The following is a 26,079-nucleotide window of genomic DNA, read 5'->3' on the forward strand; positions in this document are numbered from 1 at the left end:
GAATACAGAGCACAAATGGATTGGGATAATACCAAGAATAATACCAGGAATGAAAGTAAAAGGGGTTTTTCAAAGCTGCAAACGTGGAATTAAAAAAAAGGAAAAGAAAAAGAAAAGGTAACATAGTTCCAAGATGAAAGTGAGAGGAACAGGACGTCAGAATACAAAGAGAACAAGCAACAGAAACGCTCTAAAAATACACCACGATTGTTCAGCCGCACGTCCTGAACAATCTCACTCTCACTCAGTCATCCTCGGAGAACTACAGGCCGTTCTGTGAGAAGAGCTCAGCTGTACGAAAACAGGCCCTCTGCAATACAATCTGATTTAAATACACCGCTGCGTGACCCTTAATTACAAACACTGGCTATAAATGAAAGCATTCTGGGATTGAGAGACAGTATGTGTGTTTAACAGTATTCCCATGATGCTCTCTGTGCCAGTGCTGGGAGAGAGAGAGAGAAATTTTATGCATTTCCGCCCTCATGAGCATGATTGTGTGTGTGTATGTGTGTGTGTGTGTGTGTGTGGGTGGGTATAAAAATAAAGTAATTAAAGTTTTTATTTTTTTTATGTAAAAATGCAGAAAGTTTTATGTGAAAAGTTTTAGGGGTCGGGTTATTGTGAGGGGATAAAACATACAGTTTGTACAGTATAGAAACCATTATGTCTATGAAATGTCCCTATTTAGAAATGTCCTTATTTAGATAGCTAAGTAAACGTATGTGTGTGTGTGTGTGTGTGTGTGTGTGTGTGTGTGTGTGTGTGTGTGTGTGTGTGTGTGTGTGTGTGTGTGTGTACCTACTTAACTATATTTTGGGGACAAATTTGTACCCAGAAGTGACCAAAATCTCCAAAAAACTCCCTTTAGGGACGTCCTCATTTGTAAATCTGGTATAATAATAACGTAATTAAAGGTTGTTGTTTTTTTAAATGTAAAAATGCTAAAAGTTTTGTGTGATGGACAGGTTTAGGGGTCAGGTTAGTGTGAGGGGAGAGAATATACAGTTTGTACTGTACAGTATAGAAACCATTATGTCTATGAAATGTCCCTATTTAGATAGCTAAGTAGACGTGTATGTTTGATAATGGAATATTCACAATTAAATTTGAGTGACTTTTCACAAAGCTGTGGTGACCATGTGATCTTTTACACTCTAAACTGAACAGACAGCAAAAGCTTTAACTAATGACATATAAAATATCATATTTAAATATTTCAATTTAAAGCACCAGCTTATGTTTGCGTTCATATGAAGTCATGTTAGTCTTACTGTCCAGAAACCAGTGTCGGGCTGTAATTAGAGTTCTGGATGAGTCTCTTCACCGCAAGATATAAGGCTATGGCTCAAAACATAGTGAGCTCCCTAACTAGACAACATTTTTGGGCATCCAAAATGAACTATGGTGGCTGCCTAGGTAGGCATCTCGCTAGGTTTTGAGATATAACCATTGTTTGACTGCACAGGATACGCGTGGCAGCAGAATTTTCAGAATTTCACAATTGCTGTTACTGTAATTGTTTACAGACAGATATAGATAGATAGATAGATAGATAGATAGATAGATAGATAGATAGATAGATAGATAGATAGATAGATAGATATTTTTTTTACCTGTAATCAAAGAACAGTAGAAGAGCACCATCGCGCAAAACGCAACATTTCCACATCTGCCCATATCCTTCATATGACAATAGAAGAAAACTAACTTTAACCTAAAATTATCGAGTCCTTCTTCCGTTCTTTCCTTCTTCAGGCATAAAAACAGAAACAAAAGTCACAATTAAACGCCTCTGGGTGGGCGCTGGAAGCGGACAGAGATTAATTTAGATGTCAACGGGTTTTTCTTAGTTTCCAACAGCGTGACAGAATCCAGTCAGATGATCAGATGAGTCCTCAACAGTGAACAGTTCATTCACAGCAGATCCAGACCTGAAGTGATCCGGCGCGCTCTCGCCTGAGCGGTGGGCGGAGCGCGTGAAGCGCGCGCACGAGGCGTCTCGAAACATTTGTTTTATTTTCTATTCTATTTTTATTTTTACAGTCTATGCCGAGACGCGTTTCTGTAACTAATTTCCATGGGCATATAACAACTTTTGTCATTTATTTATTTATGTATTGTTTATTTTGTTGTACTCCAAGATACTCTATATAAAGATGCGCTATATACATGTAACAAATTATTAATAATTATTATTATTTAACTTTTTCCTTTATCAAGTCTGTGTGCTCTCATACTATACAAAATAAATTATCAAATAACAATAAATGTAAATAATACGCAATTGTTTCGTCTTATACGAAAAACCAAAATGTGAAATGGTATATAGTTTTGGTATATAGTAATGGTATATAGCTATTTTTGTTTATTTATAAGCAAACATCAAATAACTATGGTGTAAATATATATAATGGAGCGAGAGCCCCATCTATTGTACACTAACAAAAAACGAAATCTATGGAAAACTTCAAAAGTGCCACAAAGAGTCGCTGTGACACCGCATATGAGCATCAGTCTTTAAAACTACATTGCCCACAATGCAGGGCGAAGGACTGTTTAGAGAGCCATTCAAATGTAGCCTGATTAAAAACGAACGTCATGTCAAAGTCAAATGATCCATTGTTATATGAAAGCAGCATACTTTTAAATACACATACAAGAAATAAACAATGGAATAAATATGAAACATATCTAAGCTGAGAATAGTGTTTTTTTTTTTTTTTTAATGAAGGCAAAGGATTGGGCACGAGCAGAGCGTGTCGAATCATCGATTCATCGGTTCAGTGACAGTCAGACCGACAAGAACGGTAGAGGGAGGACACACGCACACCGATCACCGAGACCGGACCATACAGAGACCCGCGAGCACATAGATGTGGCATATGGTCATATTTATCGGTCATCTGAGATATGAATGAGATTTATCATGAGTGAAATATGAGAATGAGAGACATGAGCTCGCGCGCACCGGCCTGATCGCGCGCCGGGCCAAATCAAATTCACCTCTGTGAGATTTATCAGCGTTATTATTATTATTATACTAATCAACAGGCCTCTTATAAGATATAAGATTATAGATTGTGTTCAAGAGAGCGAGAGGAGGTGTGTGTTATAGTAAACACTGCGATGGAACCGGACACAGCCGCAGACTTCACTGTGGAAAACGTGGAGAAGGTAAAATAAATACGTTTATTATCATTCTGTCAGTAGCTCATATTTTTTTACAAGGTCATTTACTGTTCATTTACTCTTAATGAAAACTTGGAAATATTGTGTTATACATTCATATGTTGAAACATATTGTTGGGCAAGAAATAATAATCATTGGGATGTATATAATACTTGTCCAACAACAATATTCAAAATATCAAATACATATATTGTATATTTTGTATATGTTGTGTATATAATATATGTTATACTGTTGTTGTACAAGTGGATGATAAAGAACATGTCCAGAATTAAAAACAACAATTTTTATTTAGCATTTAATAAATCCTATTTTAGGACCATTAAGATTTTTGTTATAGATATATTTAATATACTCATGTTTGATTAGTTTCTCACTGCTGTAATTTTTTTTAACCAGCATAAATCAAAGTAAGTTCTTCCATAATGAGAAAATTGAATAATATATCATAATTGCTCCCATTACAGTAATGAGAATTAGATTTATTAAAGGGATTGTGGGGTTTAATGTGCTGAATTGTCATGAAAACTAGACGCCATTGCTCAAAATAATAAAGGTTTAAAAAGACTTGATGTTCTTTAAGCAGCAAAATATCATTGCCTATTACTTTCTTTTGATTTTATGGTGAAATATGACAAAGATATATTTTTGACAGGTGTTGTGGGATTCGCCTGTCAGCATCAGTGTAAAAAATGTGATTGGTTTGTTCTTGCTTTCTATTTTTGACAACTTTTGTTGCTGCACGTATTCATTTGATGCCTCTGTCTATTTCTGAGCGTAATTGTTTCTGTATGTCTGATTGTAATGCAGCTGATCGGGTTACAACTCCTGTTCATCGTTAGATTAGATTAGAGAAAAGAGAGCGGTATCGATCCATCTGTAAGGATGAGGAGAGGAGAGCGGGTGGTGTCCCGTCCGTCTCATCTCTGCCGGGTGGAGGGTTTCTCATCTTTACCCTTGACAGTCGCTGTCAGTTCTGCTCATGCGATACATACACACTCATAGTTGTTATAGCTTTTGATCCCAGTAACAGCAAACATGGTGTTTTTTAAACCAGAATAATTTCCAGTCATGCTTCAGTTTGTGTACAGTACTGCATTTACAGTGGAGGTCTTTGGATCTAGATATTCAGGAGGGTTTAAAAGGAGAAATGTTACATTAAAATTTGTGTTAACGCACTTATGGTTAATACATTCATTTAATATATCAAGGTCAAGCCTACAGGAATGCCACCGTATCGGTATCGGTCATAATGTTTTCGGAAATGTGAAAATTTGGCCGATATATTAAAGCCGATAAATAATGGATTATTTCCTTCAGCTGAGACGCTTCAGATGCCCACTGTTCGCCGTGATGCTTTTGAATTGCTTGAAATATGATTGGAATCACTTCAAAAATAGAAATTAAATTAAGTATGATAAAATCATATACGCTACATAAAATGATAATGTGAACATGGATTTTAATGGTGATACTTTTGTTTTTGTAGTCAGGCTCTCAAAAAGTGTATAGCCTAAAAATTTGGATTTAGATTTATCGGTTATCAAATATAAAGAATTATTGGTATTGGCAAAAATTTTCATATCGGTTCATCCCTAATTTATACACACACAGTTATTAGACGTATGCTTTAAAAATACATATAGGTGTGTTATGTGTACTGTCAAGTTGGCTAAAGCCGGGTGCAAACGGTTTAGTTTTAGTCGATTATTTGTACGATTTGTACGCAATCATGACGATTTCTGTGTTCGTGGCTCCTAAACGCTGGTCCTACATCGTACTGTGAGAGAGGCTCAACAGTGTCAGGAATTCAGCATGATCATCTCACAATATTTGCTGCTACGACCTACGTCTACTGACTAGCCGATAAAAATGCAACATGAAATGGCGAATTGATCAACTCTACATTACGCTAAAACTTAAAACTACTTTCCTCGAGCTCCATTTGCAAAATTGGCATGCCAAGTCATCCTCTTTTCTCTAGCCATGACCGTTTCGCTTCATCCTCTCTTTTTTTCTTCATTGCACATAAAAACCATAATTGCCAAAGTTTGTTTACCACACTAGCACATGCTGATGATGTTTTATACTAATACTAACTTGCGTCATATGATTCAATAAGTGTAATCATCGTACAATCTACAAACATGTCGTACCCAAGTTTATTAGATCCACTGTACGTGTGATTTTAATGATCTGTCAAAATCTGTAGCAAGCATTACTGATTTAATCCTGAGTTTTCTCTAATTTGTAAAACACTAAACGGTCCTGAAAATTCCCAAACTCTAGTCTACTTTAATTTCTGGTAATCAATTTTGGCTGTTGTTTTCTGATGCTCTTATATGTTGGAAGTCGCTGTCAGATAGATGGTTAAAAATACAGTTCTGCCTCTTCTTGGAAGATGTGCGATCGCTCCTGTATCAGGACGTCACTGTCTCGGTCCTTCTTTCACGGTCATTCTCTCTCAGGCTTGTTGCTGCACGGCAGGCGACGCACACAGAGGTCGTTGTGTGTGTTTATTGTGTATTGTTCTGGGCGGTGTGTGAGGGTCAGGCAGGCGTAACCATCAGCAGAGAAGAGCGGGTCATTATGCAGAGAAATGGGAAATGTTCATGTCAGTTACAAACAAAATAATACTGACTGCGTGATTTGTTGGTTATCAGGGTTTAACAATTGCTGGTCAGTTTATCACAGGAAACTTAATATTTTGCTGGAGATGATAAGACTGAGATGTTTGAATTTAGATGTTTCCCATGTGAATGTGTGTTTGATTATTCACCCAGGGTGTGTGTGTGTGTGTGTGTGTGTGTGTGTGTGTGTGTGTGTGTGTGTGTGTGTGTGTGTGTGTGTGTGTGTGTGTGTGTGTGTGTGTGTGTGTGTGTGCGCAAGTGTTGTCATGTTCCACTATTGTGTCTCGACCGTTAGCATTGCTAATTATATCTCTTGGCTTGTGTACAGGGATTCGGTTGTTGGGGTAACATGATATATTGTTCAAACCATTGAGTGTTCAAACCAGTCAACAGCCACGTATCACTGTGATTCTTACACACACACACACACACACACACACACACACACACACACACACGCATCTGATATATTAGTGCTGAAAGGTCAAAAAGCATATCTTATAATGTGATCATTTCTGCTGTTTTTTGGCATGTGTAACAATTTGCTGTAGTGTCTCTCATCATTACTGGAATATTAAGTGTTTGTTTTGTTGTTTTTGTTTACTTGATTATTTACTTCTGACTCAATGGAAATGAATCACAAAAATTCTGAGATTTAAAATTCACAAACACATGGCCGATGATGTCAGAACAACCGTTCCTGATTACTCCAGATGGGCTGTTGAACACGATCCCGAAAATCTTTAAATGTCTGGATTTATGCAGTTTTGGGGGATTCAGGACAAACAGGTTTTTGAATTGTCCAATGGGAAACAAGTCGTGTTTACAAAGTATTAAGCTGAGTTTTCTGAGGAAGAGCCAGTCGATGAATTGTTCAGTGACATCGACCTTATTCACAGCAGCGCCATCTTTGATTTTTATCTTGAATGAAAGCGAGGCTGTGAGGGATAGACATGCATCTCTTCAGTGGGTTCGTGCTGTTGTTTATTGTGTTTTTGGATTGTTCTGCTGACAACACTGCACAAATATCTTTCAGAGAAACTTCAGTAGACAATAAACCCCAGACACCATGAGCTGTAGAAAATTATATTAGTGATCAAGGAGCTGTTTTTGTTGGCAAAATAGAGCAAAAACAGGCAATACTGTGTCTAAAATGTACCCTAAAGGTCCTTGCACACTTGAGTCTGAAATTTTCGTATGCGTTTTTTCGTATTTGTCATTCGGTGTCTCTCAATTGTCAAAACACCAATCAAAATGCTTGCTATGGATGTGAAAAATGCAGAAAATCGTACCAGATCCAAAAAAATGTATGACGGATGAAAGGCATGATTGACATGACGAGAGGTCGTATTTTTATTTTTTTATTTTATTTATTTATCTTTTGTTTATTGAACTGTTGTATAAAATCAATATCACATTTGCACTCATGCTGATATTTGGAGAAAAAATATCACTCTTCGTGCGATATTGATTAACTATATTAAATTATATAAATATAAAAGACATACAGAGGTATTTTTACCCCCTTATCTTGAATATTGGGGGCTTTCTAAATGCATTTTAATAGACTAAATCACACAGTGAAAGCATGCGCACTAGTCTAACCTACTAGACTACATCACGTAGTGCATGACCTCTCTCTAGATGTGTTTTTGTAAAGTGAGGGACATACACTTGATAATGTCAGATTGCACATCGTTAAAACAACAATCACAAGATTATTGTAGACGATATATCGCACACCCCTACGGCCAAGTCAGGAATTTCATTAAAAAATACATTAAATTTCATATCGTAAATCCCCATAACACTTGGAATATACGACGTGTGTCGCATGGGATCATTCTGTGATACTTTTGCTGCTTTTTTAAAAAGCTTGATTCTGGCCAGAATGTGGAGCAGAATTTATACTGATAGTACAAATGCAGACAATGCCTGTGGCGCTGCTCATAGAGTCAGATTAAACGAGTGATTAATAGATGTCTGGGTAAAATGGATCCTACAGAATGACTGAGTCATCGCACACACACACACACACACACACACACACAGGCAAGATTGAATGCGGTAACCATGTCAATGGACCAAAGTCATTCAGCACTGGTCTTTAAGAATGAGTTTGTGCAGAATAGATGGTTGCCATAGAAACATTTCAAAAGATGTAGCCATGTGCTTGAACACCCATTTATACCATATTTATTTTTAACCATTTTAGCATCTCCGGCTAATAGCACTCACTCAAATCTTGATAACACACAGTTGGTATCATCATGTCACCAGGTTTACTCTGACAGATGGCTGTTTCTCATGGGGTTTCTAATGTACTGTGACACACACACATACAGACACACACACACACACACGCACGTCTAATTCCTCTCTGATCGTATTTGATTTTTATATTTTATGATATTAGTATTTAGACTAAATCATAAAAATAGGTACACCTTAACAGTGTAGTGATATAGATGTTTTGGCTTATAACATATCAAGAGCAGTAAGATCCACAAAAATATTGACACTGAAGAGTGAAGACTGAAAATTCAGCTTTGCATCACAGGAATAAATTACATTTTAAAATATATTCAAATAGAAAACGGTTCTTTTAAATTGTAATAATATTTCACAATATTACAGTTTTTACTGTATTTTTGATCAAATAAAATGCAGCCTTGCTGAGCAGAAGAGACTTTTGTGGTAAACACTAAAAGCTTGAATAAATTCCTGTTATTTTTGAAAGAATATGTCATTATTCGCTGTGTTATTTGCCCTGCCAGCATATTAAACGCTTTACTTGCAGAAATGAAGGCACGTGCATCAGCAGTTGTGAGACCCATAGATTCACTCTAAGAGCACACACTTTCATATACGTGTCTGCTAAACTGCCTCGCAGGAACCCTGGGGTTAATAAAGCATTATTAGATTGTATCCATGTGCTCCATAATGGCCAGAGTGCAATGTATCTCAGTCTAAAACTGTCTCTCTCTCTCTCTCTCTCTCTCAGGCTCTGCATCAGCTCTATTATGATCCTAACATTGAGAATAAGAATCTGGCTCAGAAATGGCTGATGCAGGCTCAAGTGTCTCCTCAGGCCTGGCAGTTCTGTTGGGTTTTACTGAGACCAGAGAAGGTAAGAACATCCCGTTCTCTTTGTTGCACTGTCATTCCCTCCTTTTCCATCTGTGCTTGTCCTTTATTACCCAAGTTAAAAGGGATATTTCACCGCTGGAAAGATGAATGTGTATTTGAACTGGGTCATTTATGTAGTAGAAATGTGAAATTATTTTAGAAGTTGATGCCTTCTAGACTGAGAAAAGCCAAAAAATGTATTTTTGGCTCATGTGGATGAAAGACTACAACTCCCAGAATGCACCTGCTTCGCTGCCCTACGAGGCCCCTCCCAAGCCACGCCTACCGGTTACAGAGGGCAGTATTGGAAGAAATGATGCAACTAGGCTACTAGTCGACTCGAAACTGAAAAAATGCAGTTTTATCGTGAGATCCCCCTATGGGCGGGTTGAAGACATGCGGAATGAGCTCCTCCTACTGGCTGAAGTCTCTCACCTCTGGACAAAGAAGCCTCCGATGATGCTAAATGACGATTTTTGCGTCATCTGAGTTTTTTCTCCAGACACACAATACAGAAATCTCTCGTCTCAGGGTCATTCGAAAAGACCATCGGGTTTCTACTGATACAAAGCTTAATGCTAATCGGTGAAGTATCCCTTTAAATGGCTTGGGAATGCTGTTTCACAATGACTTAGACTATTTCTGGCAGTTGCATTGCAGCTGCTGCCGTTGCATCAACTAAACTACACATCTCAACCTCCGTTTTCTATTTCATTTGACAAAAAGATGTCATCTGAGTTATATTTCGTCACAAAATTTACAAAAAAAATAAGTAATTATGTTTTGAATAAATAATTTATTTGCATTGTGACTTCGCAACTTTCCATCCCTTCATAAATGCTTTTCCATGTAAACATCATTAATGTTTTATAATGAGAATTGATATTTTTTTGTATCACAGTAATGAAAATGGAGGGGCCAAAAATGTGTTTAATTGTCATGGAAATAACATCTTAATGCAACAGTATTAATCATCCTAAAATTAAAAATAGGCTAAAATACATGAAAAATACATTTTCTTTTGATTTGATTTCGTAATGTGATTTCTGAGTGAAATATGACCCAGTTCTTTACAGGATTCATGATATTATATCAAAGAAGGTTCTTTGGTTTATTATCATGAATCATGGTAAGAACTGGGTCATGTTTACTCCCTCACATGATTTTCGTATTTTCTTTTACTTTGAGTCAAGTATGTTTGAGGATGAGGCCATGTCACCCCTGTAAAGGTCAAAGGTCACATAACCCCTTGAGGTTACATGTTTATCTGTTGAATTTAGGTAGCTTCAAGTGACATTTGTTTTCTCTTTCCTTTACACAATTATTTAGCTTTATTTTTTTTATATTAATGTATGTAATTGGATCATTCATTTAAGAGATTCATTCAAAAACGCTGATTCATCCAGCAATTAAACAAGTGATTTATGATTGAGTCATCGAATCACTCATTCAAACAGATTTTTTCAAATAATTAATTCAAATTAACCATTTTGAACAGACAATTAACATGTTGTCAGAACCTCTAGTAAATTACATGTTATTTTGTCTCGTCTGTTCAGAATTGTGGGAGAATCGATATTTTTATTTGAAACAGGAAAATTGTGATTCTCAATTTATTCTGAATCCGTGCAGCTTTAGTGTCCGTTCAGATAATTGAGTTGTCTATTGCCTCTTCTTGCACTTGAATGGTTTAAAATCATTTGAATGTTTAAATTGGCAAGACTTAGAAACATGTGCAAATGATAAACTTTCACTCTATATGATGGTTAAACTTCACAATTACTCTTTACACATGCGTGGCGAACCGCGGGGCCGGTCTGTACGGATCATTGACTATCCATTACACCTCTTACATATACAGTGGAACAAAATGTTGTTTTTGAAATGTTATTTTATAAATGTTAAAATCAAAATTATTATGAAAATAAGCCAAAAATGTGGCTTGTGACACACCTTTTGTTCTTGAATTTGTTCTTTTTTTTAATTACTGAGTGTTTACTTGTCTTTAATAATGCTTGAAATTTATATTAGTTAGGCTAGTTATTTTTCTATGCTATTTTTAAAGACTAAATGTGAATGATATCTAAGTTTTTATTTTATTTATTTTTTTAAACCTTTTTGGAATTGAAATTAGGAATCGATAAGAATCGGAATCAATAAACAGAATCGAAATTGGAATCGGAACCATAAAAATTCAAACCACACCCAACACTACTGATCATCACAAACTTTGTGCCAACTAATGGTGCAAGAAGACTTTATGCTCTGTGCACATTTCATCTGTAGTCTACTCTTCAAGTAGTCTATAAAAAAAAAAAAAACACACAATAAAAAACTGCATGTCTTCCTTCTTCTCCGCAGGTTCCAGAGATCCAATACTTCGGCGCCAGCGCCCTTCATACCAAGATCTCCCGCTACTGGGGCGACATCCCCGCCGAGCAGTACGACTCGCTCAAAACCCAGCTGTTTTCCCAGATCGCTCGCTTCGCCTCCGGCTCCAAGATCGTCCTTACCCGGCTGTGCGTGGCCCTCGCGTCCCTCGCCCTCAACATGATGCCCGAGGCGTGGCCGGGGGCCGTGACGGAAATGGTGCGCATGTTTCAGGAAGAGGGAGGCGAGGTGGACGGGCGCGCTCGCTGCTTGGCCCTGTTGGAGCTCCTCACGGTCCTCCCGGAGGAGTTTCAGACCAGCCGGCTGCCGCAGTACCGGAAGGGTCAGGTGAGGGGCGCTCTGGGCCGGGAGTGGGTGGCCGTTTACCCTCTCCTGCAGCAGCTGTTACGGCAGCCGGACTCGCCTCCGCTGGTCAAAGCCCGCGTGCTCAAGTGTCTGTCGAGCTGGGTTCTGCTGGACGTTCCTCTGAACGAGAGCGAGGGATTGGTCGAGGCCAGCTTCACGGCGCTGGCAGATCCGGAGCTGTTTGATACGGCTGTGGAGGCCATCGTCAACACCATCTCACAGCCCGACTCACAGAGGTTAGTCTTCATCACTGCACTACTCAGATAAAACACATGCAGTGGCGAAAGAAAGCAATGGAGTGAGAGAAGTGTGATGGTAGTGTGAGAAACTGAGCTGCACAGAATTATACAAAACCAGTTGAGGAACTTTATAGAAACATAAGAAACATGGAAGTGTACAAATGTAATGTTTTGCACACCTAGCTATGGCTGGTGAATCGAGAATTTTTTTCTGCCCATTAATACGTTTTGCATTATTTTTAATGAACCTGTCAAAGAAATTGCTGGACTCATTATTTCACCCCCAAATCATAATAAATAAAAAAAGAATATATTGCTTGAAGAAAATGACATTTTTGCATTTAGGACCATTAAGATTTCATGACAATTAAGCACATTCCCCGCAATTCTTATATATATTTGTGCTACCTATAATTCATGCTGACAATAAATACTCTATTGATTAACAGTTCATTTATTAAAATGTTTAAAATGATCATTTATTTAAAATGTTATAATTTATACAATTAATGTATTGCAGGAATTATTTTATTACAGTTATGCAAATCTAATGAGCATCAGCAAGGGGAAGTAAACAGTCCGGACTAATGAGAATTTGTCAAGTTTATTTTCTCTTTAGCCACTTACATGGAACAAAATGTTGTTTTTGAAATGTTGTTTAAAACATTTTGGGAGAAATCCTTAATTATTGCAATACTTTAAGTTAAAATAAAGAAAAGTTTTCAAAATTATTATTACTTAGGGATGCACCGATTGGGAAATTCTGGGCCGATACCGATACCGATGTTTAACATAACAACTTGGCCGATGGCCGATGCCGATGCCGATGTTTTTTCTTTTTGTTATTTATTCCTTCTTTTGTGCCACGGAAACATACAAGTCTTTCGGCTCTTGATCACACTATCCTAGAATGAGCACAAATTCAATCAGGCCAATTTATGAAACAAAAAAAACCTTTAATGTCACTTTCTGGTTGACAGTTATAACCTTATTTATAAGTTCTTTTTCAGTTGTTATGAAGAGCAATATGAGAGAGAAATTTGGTAATCATTGTCTGACCCAACAAAAAAAACATTATAATATTCATTTTATTTTTCGTGTTCGCATTTATGAGGGAAAAAACACGGGTGAATGTTCATACCAAAATATTAAAATTTAAGCGCGCACGCGCTCTTCTGCGAGAGAGAGAGAGAGAGAGAGAGAGAGAGAGCCCCGACCGCGCGCTCTCACTCACTATTCAGAGCGGTCAAGCTTCCCCGTACTTTTTGACAAGAGTCCTTGACAGGGAGGCCAGAGTTTCTTTGCAGCTCAAGTCGGCGGCGGTGTGTACAGTTAACGCTCTATCTGTTGACGGCGCTGAGGGAAAAGCTCCCGCCACTGGAAGAAGCAGTCGCCGCCCATTTGTGTCCTCCTGCGCACCCATCAAAGCCGAGCAGAACGTCTTAAGCACTCGCGGATCGTGCATACTCCGCCGCTTCTTCTGCTACACACCATGGTCGTTCTTTTCTCGAGAAAAGGAGTTTTCTCATAGAAAATAAATAAATAAATGCGTCATTGTACCCAGCACTTCTGAAAATGCACTTCCGAATGCGTCTCTGTCCCCAGCATATCAAACCAAACTGACGCCCATGTGACATCGGCGAATGTCATTTTTATTTCCCGATGGCCGATGGCAGTTAACGAGGCAAATATCGGCCGTTACCGATGTTCAGCCGATGCATCGGTGCATCCCTATTATTACTTATTAGGACCTATAGTAAAAATGTAACAGAAATGTACTGTTGATTAAGATGCTAAATTTGGTATTATAGGGTGGACTTAAATGGGCTTGGATATGGTCATGGTCCCCAATGCAATTAAAAAATTAAAAATGCGATATGGTGATTTAAATGATGTTTGTGCTTTCACTTTGAGTAGTGCCGCTCCAGCGCGGATGCGTTTCCGATCTCAGTCAATCCCTGTTCTTCATATAAAGCGATCGTGTCTCTTCATAAGACTTGGATTAACCGCTCAATTGATTATTTTTCAATGCCTTTATGACCTTTTTTTGGATCATTTAAGTTTTACGGGAATGGACTTTTAATAGAGGGACAGAAATCTCTCAGGTATCATAAAAAGTTTGGAAGTTGAACGAAATCCTTAAGGCCGATCGGACAACGTCGAGCCGTTTTTGAGCATCGGTCGGCTCAGTTTTTCCGGTGTGTTCTGCACAGTCGGCTCTAGACGGACGGCATGTGGGTTTTTTGGGCTGATTCAGCATGTTGAATCACAGTGGGCCGTTGGTGTGAGAGAGAACTCTGATTAGCTTTACGAGCGAGTCAGTGCACTTTATGCAATTATATATATTTATTTTAAATTGACGATAAAATATGACCTGGACAAGTTCTTGTGAGATGCACCCAAATATATATTTTATTATGTACAATTTTAGTAGCTCTCAATCCAGTGTCGGACTATTGTTCTTACATTTGTGATTTACATCTTAATTGCATTATTAATAATCGCACCAGCCTTTTTCTTTTTTTTGCAAAGAGCAAAGCATTTTTACATTTGAGTTATTAGTAGCTATTGTTATTGTTTATGTAATTATATATACAAATATTTTAATTTGTTACACTGTTAATTTGTACAATTAATTTAATTTGTACATTTAAATGTAAGTTATGTTATAATATTTTATTACTTTGATGTCTTTATAATTACTCTATGTAATGCCAAGCTTTGGCAATATTGTGTTATGTACAGTCATGCCAATAAAGCAATTTTAAATTGAATATATATATATATATATATATATATACACACACACACACACACACACACACACATACATACACACTTATAAGAAGTATATATAGATATACACTTCAGTATGCCTGCTTGAACAATATGAGATGCATCTTTAGGAATATCAGTGAATGCAAAAATGTGTACAACGTGATGGAAAGAGAGAGAAAATGGTCTGAAGGAGAACAAACACAGGTGAGAGGGAGAGATTGGGCAGAAGAGAGACAGAAACAAAGGCAAATTGAAACACAGTCACATCAGAGGGGGGGGGGGGGGGGCGGTGGCGGCGGCGGCAGGTTTATTTCAAGGATGGCTGGCGTTTCCATGGAGACAGAGCGAGGGAGCGATGTCTTTCGCTCTGGTTGGTACAGACTCGACGGGATCCCTCCCCTTCCCCCCTCAGAGAAAGCAAGAGCCAGCGGATGCTGAGGACGGACCTTTAGAGGTGAAAGCTTCCTTGATTGTGGAAAGCTGGTGGTACGAGGTTAAAGTGCTTCTGCCCTGATGGAGACAGACAGTTGTTCACCGCTCAAGTACTTGAGTCTAATCCTGTAGTTTAATAGTTTCTACAGGTGTCTCACACACGGTTACGGCTGAATTCACTTCGCAGTGCATGAGGGATCTGATTAGGACAGGTGACCTTTACAGGGAGGTTTGGGTTTTTCAAGGGAAGTTTGTGCAGCAGGGCTGATTGGAAGCATAGAATTCTTTTGGATTGGATTTTTATTCGTTATATTTCATTTTATTTTGAGGGCTAGATTATATATTTTTTGTTTTATTTTAAATTTAAATTTGCAATGTATTGATCAACACTTCTTGTTCTGGAACTCATGAAGTCCACAATAACCTTTTTGATGCAGTAATAACAAAAACAAAAGAGCAATTTAAATTGAATTTAATGTAATTCACCTTTAGATTATTTATTTATTTGTTTGTTTATTTATATATATATATATATATATATATATATATATATATGGAATTGGTGATTATAAAATATCAATCAAATATATTAATATTTTTAATCAAATACAATATTGACAAGAGAAAAATGCTAGCTGCTCCTGGCTGAATAACTCCATAGTTGTAATAAGCCTTCTGAAACCGAACATTAACACAGAGTTATGCATATTAAGAATCTCTTTGGCTCATTTTAATTACATACATAATTAAACTGAGAATTAATTCTTTCTCAATCAAACTCTGACCGCACTGAATAAATATTGTTTAGTATTATTTAGAGCTGCACAAATCTAGATAAATTGAGAATCACGTTTTTTTTATTTAATTAATTTTTTTTATAGAGATCATGATTCTCCCACGATTCTGAACAGACAACTAAACAAAATAACATTAATTTTACTAGAACTTCTGACAAAATATTAATTGCTGCAGCGTATTTACAAAAATATATATATTAATTTGAATTAATTCGTTTTTAAAAATCGGTTAATATGAATGATTCATAAATACTTCAATTGTTTCATTACTGGATGAATTATTTTGAACGAATCTTTTGAATAAATGATTCAATGACAAATAAAAATGTTAAGTCACTTGTCGCCACCTACTGGCGTAACGATGTAATCGATACAATCATTATTTCAAGTGCCAAGTTGCTTCCAAAAGGTAATTTTCTCAGTGTTTTTATCCGAACTCCGAACTATAAACTTTTATCCTGGTTTTTGTAACAGAAATAATGATGCTGTGTGGTTGAAAAGACTGTGAAGCTTTCATAACTAAACATGACAACTGCTCTCTCTGGGTCAGCGGCAGTGCCAACGCAGATTTGAATGTCCGGATATGATTTTGTCAAAGGTTTAATAGACACAGAGGCAAATTGTTGTCATTCAGGAGTAAGAACTCGTGTGGGAGTTTGAAATTAGATTTTTTTTTAACAATGAATCGTGCAGCTCTAGTATTATTAATGTATCATTTTGTTAATGCATTATTCGTTTTAACAGTTGCATGTGATTGTGTTTTTTAGATTGGACTCCTAACTCAGGCTGCGTTTGACACCCCTGTTGTTGACAGACAGTTGATTTGATGAGTAAACACTTGGACAGCTAGCGTGCGAGTTTTTACTCTCGGCTGTCATATTTTGATCTGTTGCTGAACGTGTGAAGTGTGTGGTCGACTCGCAACCACTCAAATCTCTTTGTGTGGTGCTTTGTGTTCAGTATGGCTAGCGTGTCACTTGCTCTTAAAGGTCACATCAATGATTCTGCATTGATTTTTGTTATTCATTTCACCTTTGTCCTTTTCTCCATCATGCCTGGTGCCTCGTCCTCTCTCTCGTTATCCTCTGTCTTCATCACCTCATCGCCTCCTCTCACTGTTTAAACACATTACAATCAAGCCTCTCGGGAGGATGCCATTGGACCAAATGCATCCTGTTGCCAGGCAACTCATTTCATCTGTCTCCTGGTGTTTGAGGGTAATTGCACAGAGAGGCAGGGGGAGCGTCTGTGTCCGTAGAAACACAGTGAGATGGCAGAATTCAAACATGGATAGCGAATTAGAGGTGAAAATAAGTCTGTGCTATGATAAATCAAACTCAAATTGGTAATTCTGAGAGACATGAAAGCACACACGAAAGACATGATGAGAAACTCTGATGTTGTGCTTATGGCGCATAATGTCATCCAAGGTTATTATTGTTAACTTTACTTCAAAGCGGTTGAATTCTTGAATCTGATTGGTTGATGAATAAATATTTTGAGGGAAACGCACGGATAAAGTAGTTCCAGGCAGGTCTCGACCGCATTACAGTTCCATATCAGGGGCGGCAGTGGCTCAGTGGTTCATGTGGATTGTCTACAAACCGGAAGGTTGGTGGTTCAATCCCCGGTTCCACCTGACCAAGTGTCGAGGTCTCCTTGAGCAAGACACCTAACCCCAGCTGCTCCCGACGAGCTGGATCGCCTTGCATGGCTGACACCGCCGTCGGTGTATGAATGAGTGAGTGAATGGGTGAATGTGAGGCAATATTGTAAAGCGCTTTGGTGGCCATTGGGTCTGTGAAAGCGCTATATAAATGCAGTCCATTTACCATTTTTACCATATCACTTCGCCAAATGATTTCAGTTATTTCAAAGGTCCTTACAGCCGACAACAGCAAAAGAACCAAAACCCACAATGACAGTCTGTTTTGCTGTGTCTCAGACAGAAACCAGGTTAAATCAGGTCAAAGGGTCTGTGAGGATGGAAAAGTACCTAACAAGCTCAGAGAGAAGATGTGTATAGGTGGTTGATACAAGATGGTACTAAAAACATTTTAATTAAGATGATGGATGGCACCGAACACTGCAGGTGCAGGGAATCATGTTACCTGAGATATAAAAAAATTATTTAAAAAAATGGGTGTGGCCAAAGATTTTTCCACCAATAAAAAGATGTCTCCAGGAAAGACGATTCTAACGGAAAAAAGATCTCGAGGCGGAGCAAAAAAGAAAAAGATAGCTGATTGGCTACCTACTGATAAGAAAAGGTATAAGACCTGAAGTTCGACCATTGCAAGTCAGATGAACAGCTGCATCTCACTTTATTGCTTGTCAATAAAGTTCATTCTTCTGAGACCTGGACTTTCGACTCTTGAGAGATTTCTTTGAGACCAGATCTGAGGACTTCGAAATTGCCACAACATAAACGATAGGATAAAAACGACAAATTATGTCCATGTTTTTTGCAACAAAATTACGTTTTATTATGAATGGAACGCTCATATTCTCTTTCTCCTGCTCAAACGCACACACATACGTACAGTACGGACACACACTCGCACAGAAACGTATTGTCAGCGCTGCTCTGACGATTTTGTCAGTAAAATAGTTTAACAACTTCTATAAGACATTCTCACTAGCGAGGAAATAACGGCGCTGTTCTTGGAGCAGATAAACTTACAGTTTTGCTATTATTAGACGCGCTGTCGCCAAACTCTGTTGAGAGACGCACTGACTGTGGTAATTCATACACGCTTTCTCTCTCTCTCTCTCTCTCTCTCTCTCTCTCTCTCTCTCTCTCTCTCTCTCTCATAACTGCATTACTAAGTGCAACGGTTCAAGCCTCCGTTACTAGCTCAAAAATTATGTTTTGGGATTAAATGCTTACGATATTAGTCCTACACACAAGAGTGTTTTAAGGAGAAAAACCTGACAAAGTTTTGAAATGCATGATGAAGGATGTCTTGAGGTGTGTTAACCGTAGTATAAGTTGAATTATTGAATAATAATGCACTTGTCGTGGCCGCATTACCACCTCGAGTGTGCATTATTGTTTCTAATAATTCAACAGCTCGTCGTCAATTATTCCTTACATAGACAAGTAGTTTAAAGATATTCTGAAGTCATATGATAAAAATGTAATCGTTATTCACTGAATCTTGAACCGTGTATGAGAGCATAGATCAGATTTATCAGTGATAGTCACTCTTGGCCACTTGAATCCGGATACATCTGAAAACTCTTCTTTTTCTCTGCGTTTTGGCCTTTCGTCCACATTAAGGCCCACTTTTTGTCCAGCCAAAGTCCAAGTGGATACATTTGAAAATGAGAAATTTTCCATCCATCCATTTTGAGTGCAACCTGGACGCACCAGTGAGAGTTGGGATAATGTACTAATAAAATGGTCGTGACAGAAGAAAAGCATGAGAATATTATGATGGATGGTCTCCGAGTATCGTCTCAGTTTGTTTTTATGATGATATGCGCATGCGCAGTAAGATAATTGTACTGTTTCAGAGGCTTCATTGTGGATGAGCAACTTTCGGAAAATGCTTAAATGCAAGTGTGGACCGAGAACGTTTTGAAAGAAAAACACGTAGCCTTTGATTAGCCCACCGTTCACCATCTCAACACAAACAGGTGTGCTGTGACGTTTTCCTGATGGTGTCGAAAGCCCTTCTTGACCTTGACTGCAGTGTCATTGACATGATTATTTATTTATTTAGAGCCTATTCAAGTAAAAGCATTTTAAAACCCGAACTCCTAAATAAATACTCTCCAGAGCCACAGTCTCACCAGCCATTAGATCAATGAAGCCAGGAAGGACAGGGCAAACAAACACTTTAAAGGGGGCATATTCTTCATCTAGGGATGGGTCATGACTAATTTACTAGCCATCCAACAATCAGCTAGTTTATCTAGATTTTATTTATATAGGATCTGTCAGAAATAAATGTTGAAAACAGTTGTGCTGCTTAATTTTTTTTTTTTTTTTTTTGTGCAAACCGTGATACTTTTTTTTTTGGGGGGGGGGGGGGGGGGGGATTCTTTGATGAATAGAAAGTTAAAAAAATCTTTGTAACATTATAAATGACTATTTTTTTTTTCATCAGTTTAATGCATCCTTGCAGAATAAAAGTATCAATTGCTCAAAAAAAAAAAAATCATTAGCATTTTCCAGCTTTTCATTGTTGAACCGAGTGTGACTTTAAAAAGATTTCAAGTTTCCGTTGACTAGAAATTTCGATCGCGCACAAAAAAAAAGGAAAAGCTGCCCGGCATGAAATGGCAAAATGCCAAGCGGAGGATATTTAATATAATAAATTAATGGAAAGCAGGATTTGACTTTTGAAATGAGCGAGTTTACACAATAAATGATTCACAATACACATGAATAGATTGAAGCGTAATCATTACTTTCAGTTCTTAATGAAATGTTGCATCATTCATCTTAGATGATGTTTTAATTACTGTGTAGTGTGTGCATTCTGTGATTGGCTCATCTGTGAAGGATGCGTGCAAAACTGCATTAGAATTTGGACAGAACATTGTGTCTCTGCAACGCAAGGTTTCTGCCTGACATTGGAACAGTTGGTTTGCCTGAAATGCCTTTAAATGCTGCCAACATGGGTTTTGGAACAGAACTTGTGTTTATATAGTACATCAGTACCTTATTTTCTTTTTAAATAAAGAGCAAGAAATATAATCTTTTCCATGATATGAACCCTTTAGAAAAACATGAGATCCTTCAGTGATGTTTAGTGTCTGCTTGGCAGCCTATATTTTCCTTCAGCACTGCAGAAATGGGTTTAAATGAAGAAAACAAGACCTATCGAATTGTGGAACATGTCTTTGGTATATCGTATGGACTCGTCTATAATTTATCATCACCACATTACATCACAATCTGTGTAATATCGTCAAACTTAGCACATTCTCAGAGAAAATTATGCTGTTTTGTCACGTGATTTTCTCATTTTCCACTAGATATTTTCCTCTACATCTCATCAGCAATTTCGATTTTGGCACGCTCTGCAGCAGCCGACCACTAAAGAGCGAATGCATCGTCTGTCGGCCCAACCCTACGCTGAATATTTGAGTTTCATTAGGATGTTTGCCCTAATGAAGCGCTCTTTAATGCCACAGAGCCGTGATCTCTGATGTGTCTGTCGAGCGCTGAGCCTCAGACGAGCCAGTAATGAGCCGGCGTTCATACTTTTTCTCTGTCCATACCTCATTAACATTTCCACTTGTGTGTCCTTCCTGCTGTTGACACCAAAAGGAGGATGAGACGAGAGAGAGGGAGAGGGAGAGAGAGAGAGGGGGAAAGGACAGATTGTTCCAGAAGCGCTGAGATGGCAGCAGGGGTGAGGAACATGACAGAAGTTCATGTGGGAATGAGGTAACAGCTGTAGACAAATGAAGGAGAGCGTGATGATTTGAAGAGAAGAGGAAACTGTACATTTTGCAGATGAGAGTTAATGTTGTCCATTGTGTTTTTGTCAAGAGAGCATTAAGGGAATGTGTTTAGAAGTGAATTAGCCAAGCAAGTCATTCTAATGTACAGCATGAAATGGATATTTCACCCAAAAATTCTGTCATTAATTACTCACCCTCATGCCGTTCCAAACCCGTAAGACTTCTGAGAGTCTGACATCAATCTGTGAGCTTTCTGTCCCTCCATAAATAGCTTATGTCCCATTGTTTTGACTCGATGAAATCAATCGTTTTAAAATGGCATTGCAAAAGTATGGCAGTGCTGACAGACATAATTATTGCAATACATATCAGATAACGGTGGAATCTATAACTTGGCTAGGTCTACAGGCAAAGTAGTAACTTGTTTAGAGATTGGTATTGTTACCAACATAGACATTGTCAGTGGACAGCAAATCTGATGCTATGCAAACTATGTCGATTTGTGTTTTATTACTGTCACTTTCCCTTTTTGCTTGCAAACTCTTTTCAGTTCATGGTTCAGTTGTTGTGGCTCCAAGCTACACGTAGTGGCCTGACCTTCTTTCCATTATTTACGGATATGACATATATAAACGTGCAGTTGGATGATGAAAGTATGCAGTTTGCTGGGAAATCCATCTTGAGAGTTTATATTTGTATAAAATATAAATATAATTAAGTATAGGCTTACCATTGTGGTTTAGGGTAAGGCAAAAACATGGTTTGGAAGATGGTTTTATGATGTACTGATGTTCTCCTTTTTCTATTTATTTATTTATTTATTTATTTATTTATTATATTTCAAACAAAAATAGTTACCTGTGAAGCTAATGTGTTGCTAATTATGTGACCCTGGACGACAAAACCAGTCACATTTTGACCTAAATAAGCTTTCCATTGATGTATTGTTTGTTAGGATATGACAATATTTGGCCGATGTTCAACTATTTGTAAATCTGGAATCTGAGGGTGCAAAAAAATCTAAACATTGAGAAAATCTAAAATGTTTTATATATTTACGGTTGGAAATGTACAAAATATATTCATGGAACATGATCTTTACTTAATATCCTAATGATTTTTAGTTTAAAAGAAAAATCAATAATTTTGGCCCATACAATGTATTGTTGGCTATTGCCACAAATATACCCGTGCGACATGTGACTGATTTTGTGATCCAGGGTCACATATGGTTTCATGTCGAGTCCTGAGCATTGTCCGTGTGTTTCAGGTATGTGAACACTCTCCTGAAGTTGGTGCCGCAGGTGCTACAGCTACAGGAACAGTTACGAGACGCCGTACAGAATGGAGACATGGAGACGTCACACGGCATCTGTCGAATCGCCGTCTCTCTGGGAGAGAATCATTCAAGGTACAAATACGCACAATAGGTGAAGAAAATGTAATTTGAGCACCTTTAGAAAATGTGAAACCTTTTCTAAAAACAAATTGATAGGGCTGTTAATGTATTGTGTTAATTGGATGTTATTAATTATAAAACAAAAAAATTATTGACCTTTATAAACCTGAATACAAATATTTTCTAACATTATAAATGTCTTTATTGTCACTTAAAAATATAATGTATATAATTGGGGCTTGACATTAACTTTTTTGCTCTCCAGCCACTGTGGCTAGTGGTTTTCCAAAGTAACTAGCAATTTTGACATCGATACCATAGGGGAAAACTGCCATATAGATATTATTATTTGGCAGCAGGAATATTAGGCTGCTGTCACTTTAAGACCTGATGTACAGACCTATTATACTATTATTTTCTTTCTCAACTGTTTACGTTCACTTAAAACTGAGTGTGTTTATGTGAATACTCACCAAGAATGGTATTTCGAAAAAAAATTGTGTGTATTTGACTGTTAAAGCGCAATAAGCAGCGAAAAACAACTTAATTTAGTATTTAGAGGTGACTTTGTTCACACACTTTGGGTGTGAGCACAAAATCTGCGGGAATGAGTAAAATTATGCGCAATACACTCAATTCCATGCCGAAATTCAAGCCCTGTAATGCCAAGAACATCTGGAGCAAATGAACCGAGTGAGTGAAGGGAGGCGGGTTTGTGCGTCAACTCGCTGTCGGAGAGATGAGAGAGAGAGAGAAAGCGCAGCTGGCATCGTGTATCTGTGGAAAATGAGTATTGGAAGCGTTTCAGATATTTCAGTAATGATATGTATCGAAAAATCTATATTTTTGTCAACACTACATTGCACTGTTTATTATTTCAGATGTCTTTTTAAAAGACTACAACTGGAAGAAAAAAAAAATAGAGAGAGAGTTGTGGAAGGCCTATACTTCATGTTAAACATAGGGTGGCCGCGGGTCCTTAAAAAGTCTTAAAATGTCTTAAATAAAGTTTTCCTAAAAAAAGGCCTTAAAAAGTCTTAAAATGTCTTAAATTCAGATTCGATAGGTCTTAAATATTTCTGGTCACGTTACCGCTAAAATTTCTCCAGTCTGACGGACCTAATATCCGTCAAATAACAAGTGAAGCATCGAATCGCGAGAATGATTCAGATTTTATTACATAAACAGCTATTGATAATGATAATGTAGGCTTTTTCTGGTAACGCTGTTGAGGCTCGCGCTGCTTGTCTCTGTGATAGATTTTATAGGAAGAAATCAAAACAAATGAGCATAACGGCAAACAAAAAAACTCCCAGAAGAAACATACTGAGGTAAAAATACACTCTCGCGTTTCGGGAGTCGGGATAGACGGAATTGTCACTTGCATAATCGGGCCAGCATTGCATCATAAGTAACTTTACCATTTGCACGTCTTTTAAAGTTTTACCTGATTAAACATTCACGCGATTTGAAACTATTCAGTACTTGCGCGCTGTCTGAGAGAGATGGGTTTTTTTCTGCACACATAACGTTACATAGAGTAAAGCCGCCTCACAAACAGCTCGTGGGTAACAAAAGTTATTTTTCGTCGATTTTATCGCTTTAACAGTCAAAAACATGCGAAAATGATGTCAATTTCGGTCTTGGTGAGTATCCTCTAAACACAGTCGGTTATGTCTTAAATAAGCATAAATCGCACGTGACCGTATAATGAACACAGGATCCGTGCACTAGCTCTTAAAGGGACAGCAGCCATATGTGTCTCATTCATTTGGTTGTCAAAACAACAAACCATAGCTTTCATTTTAAGGAATCAGGATTAATAGCCTATGTATTTAATTTAGTCAGGACTAAAATACTACCCAGTGTTATTTTACATTTGATTACTTTATTCAGTCTCTGTAGTATTTCTGAATACTAGTCTTAGACCTAAGCAAAAACTTTTCTCTTTATTTCTATTTATTGGTATCTTTATTCTATTGTATTTATTTGTGCTACTTTTTTCAATTTAATTCAAAGATTGAAATCAAGCTTCCTTGTGTTGTGTAAATTCTTAAGACCAAAATTACCCCATTGTAAAAATGCAATGAGTGAGCATACATTTAGGCCAGATACATGTAATAAATAAAAGAAAAAGTCTAAACTCCCCCCTCAAATTAAAAATCTAATACGCATGTAATATGTATTTCCATCACAGGTTTGGTCTTAAATTTCATTCAAAGTGGCATTAAAAAGGTCTTAAAAAGTCTTAAATTTAACTTGTTTATATCTGTAGACACCCTGCATACAGCAAAGACAACGTCGGCAGTATTGACGGCAAAATAGGCTACAGAATATTTCGTTCTGTATTGACAGGTGCAATATTTGAAAATCTAAAATTATTATTATGATTTTTTTCAAATTACATTTATATCTGCATTTATGTCAAAACCTAGAGACTTTCAAACATCAAAATGTCATTTATTAATATGTATTCGTGTCAAAATGACATACAAACAATTTTTCCTATTCTATTTTGCCTGGAAACGCTTCCAACGCGCTTGCGTGTCGCGTGAAAAATAGGTGTCGGTTTTCGAGCCGCGCCTGAGACGTGCGTGTCACGCAGGCGGTGTGCAAGCTCTAACCTGTTAACATGGGAGCCGAAATAAAAACGGACACGCCACACAGCCAGTGTGTAGCCGGCCTTACACACCACTGCCGAAATCAGTCAGTTAACGGTGTTAATGTCAAGCCCTGTATATATGGTCAAAGTATCGTGTATCCCTAATGATAAAGATTGTCCAGATATGAAGCAGTGCTGGTGTGATGAAGGTCTCTTCTCCTCTTTTCTGCCAGAGCTCTGTTGGAGCAGGTGGAGCACTGGCAGAGTTTTTTGGCACTGGTGAATATGATCATGTTCTGCACGGGCATCCCCGGACACTACCCCGTCAACGAGACCACCAGCTCTCTCACACTCACCTTCTGGTACACACTACAGGTGAGCCTCACTGCTGAGATCTGACACCGACTGCGTCTCTAGTACCTACTGCGTCTGTATCTGTTCAGGACCTCATCATCAGTGCCTTTTTCCCTCAAATCCAGCACTTGTTGATGATAGTGATGATAAATGTCACATATTGTCCAAATTAAAGTCTTACGGTCACACAGAAGCAGAATATAATGTCAGTTCAGGACTTGCTACTGAGTTGTGAATGACTTTGACTTCAGTTACCTGTCCATACTGACATTATTTAAGCCACTTCCGTCTGCTATTGTATGTACACAAGTTTAGAGTCGCACCTGTTAGAAAACACACTGTTCATTATTTGTAATGTGTTGTCTGTAC

The 26,079-nt window shown here is 37.7% G+C and overlaps 2 protein-coding genes across 3 annotated transcripts in view; one reads left to right on the forward strand and one right to left on the reverse strand.

Annotated features, from left to right (window-relative positions):
* Positions 1 to 1,948, reverse strand: part of LOC309482633 (uncharacterized protein) — an 18,832-nt gene extending 16,884 nt beyond the window's left edge. The window contains exon 1 of the mRNA XM_082148101.1: positions 1,617 to 1,948. Within this exon, the coding sequence (XP_082004227.1) occupies positions 1,617 to 1,689 (73 nt within the window). The 5' untranslated portion in view covers positions 1,690 to 1,948. The remainder of the gene's footprint in view (positions 1 to 1,616) is intronic.
* An 839-nt stretch (positions 1,949 to 2,787) lies between these two features.
* ipo13b (importin 13b) overlaps positions 2,788 to 26,079 on the forward strand; it is a 42,298-nt gene continuing 19,006 nt past the window's right edge. For both annotated transcript variants that reach the window (XR_014200336.1, XM_082148048.1), the window contains exons 1-5: positions 2,788 to 3,177; positions 8,828 to 8,953; positions 11,314 to 11,924; positions 22,626 to 22,766; positions 25,590 to 25,731. Coding sequence is in view for 1 of the 2 variants with exons in the window: in XM_082148048.1 (XP_082004174.1) it covers positions 3,130 to 3,177; positions 8,828 to 8,953; positions 11,314 to 11,924; positions 22,626 to 22,766; positions 25,590 to 25,731 (1,068 nt within the window). In the remaining variant the exon portion in view is untranslated. The remainder of the gene's footprint in view (positions 3,178 to 8,827; positions 8,954 to 11,313; positions 11,925 to 22,625; positions 22,767 to 25,589; positions 25,732 to 26,079) is intronic.

This window comes from Leuciscus leuciscus, assembly GCF_965113295.1.
Source record: "Leuciscus leuciscus genome assembly, chromosome: 19".
Taxonomy (NCBI): Eukaryota; Metazoa; Chordata; class Actinopteri; order Cypriniformes; family Leuciscidae; genus Leuciscus; species Leuciscus leuciscus.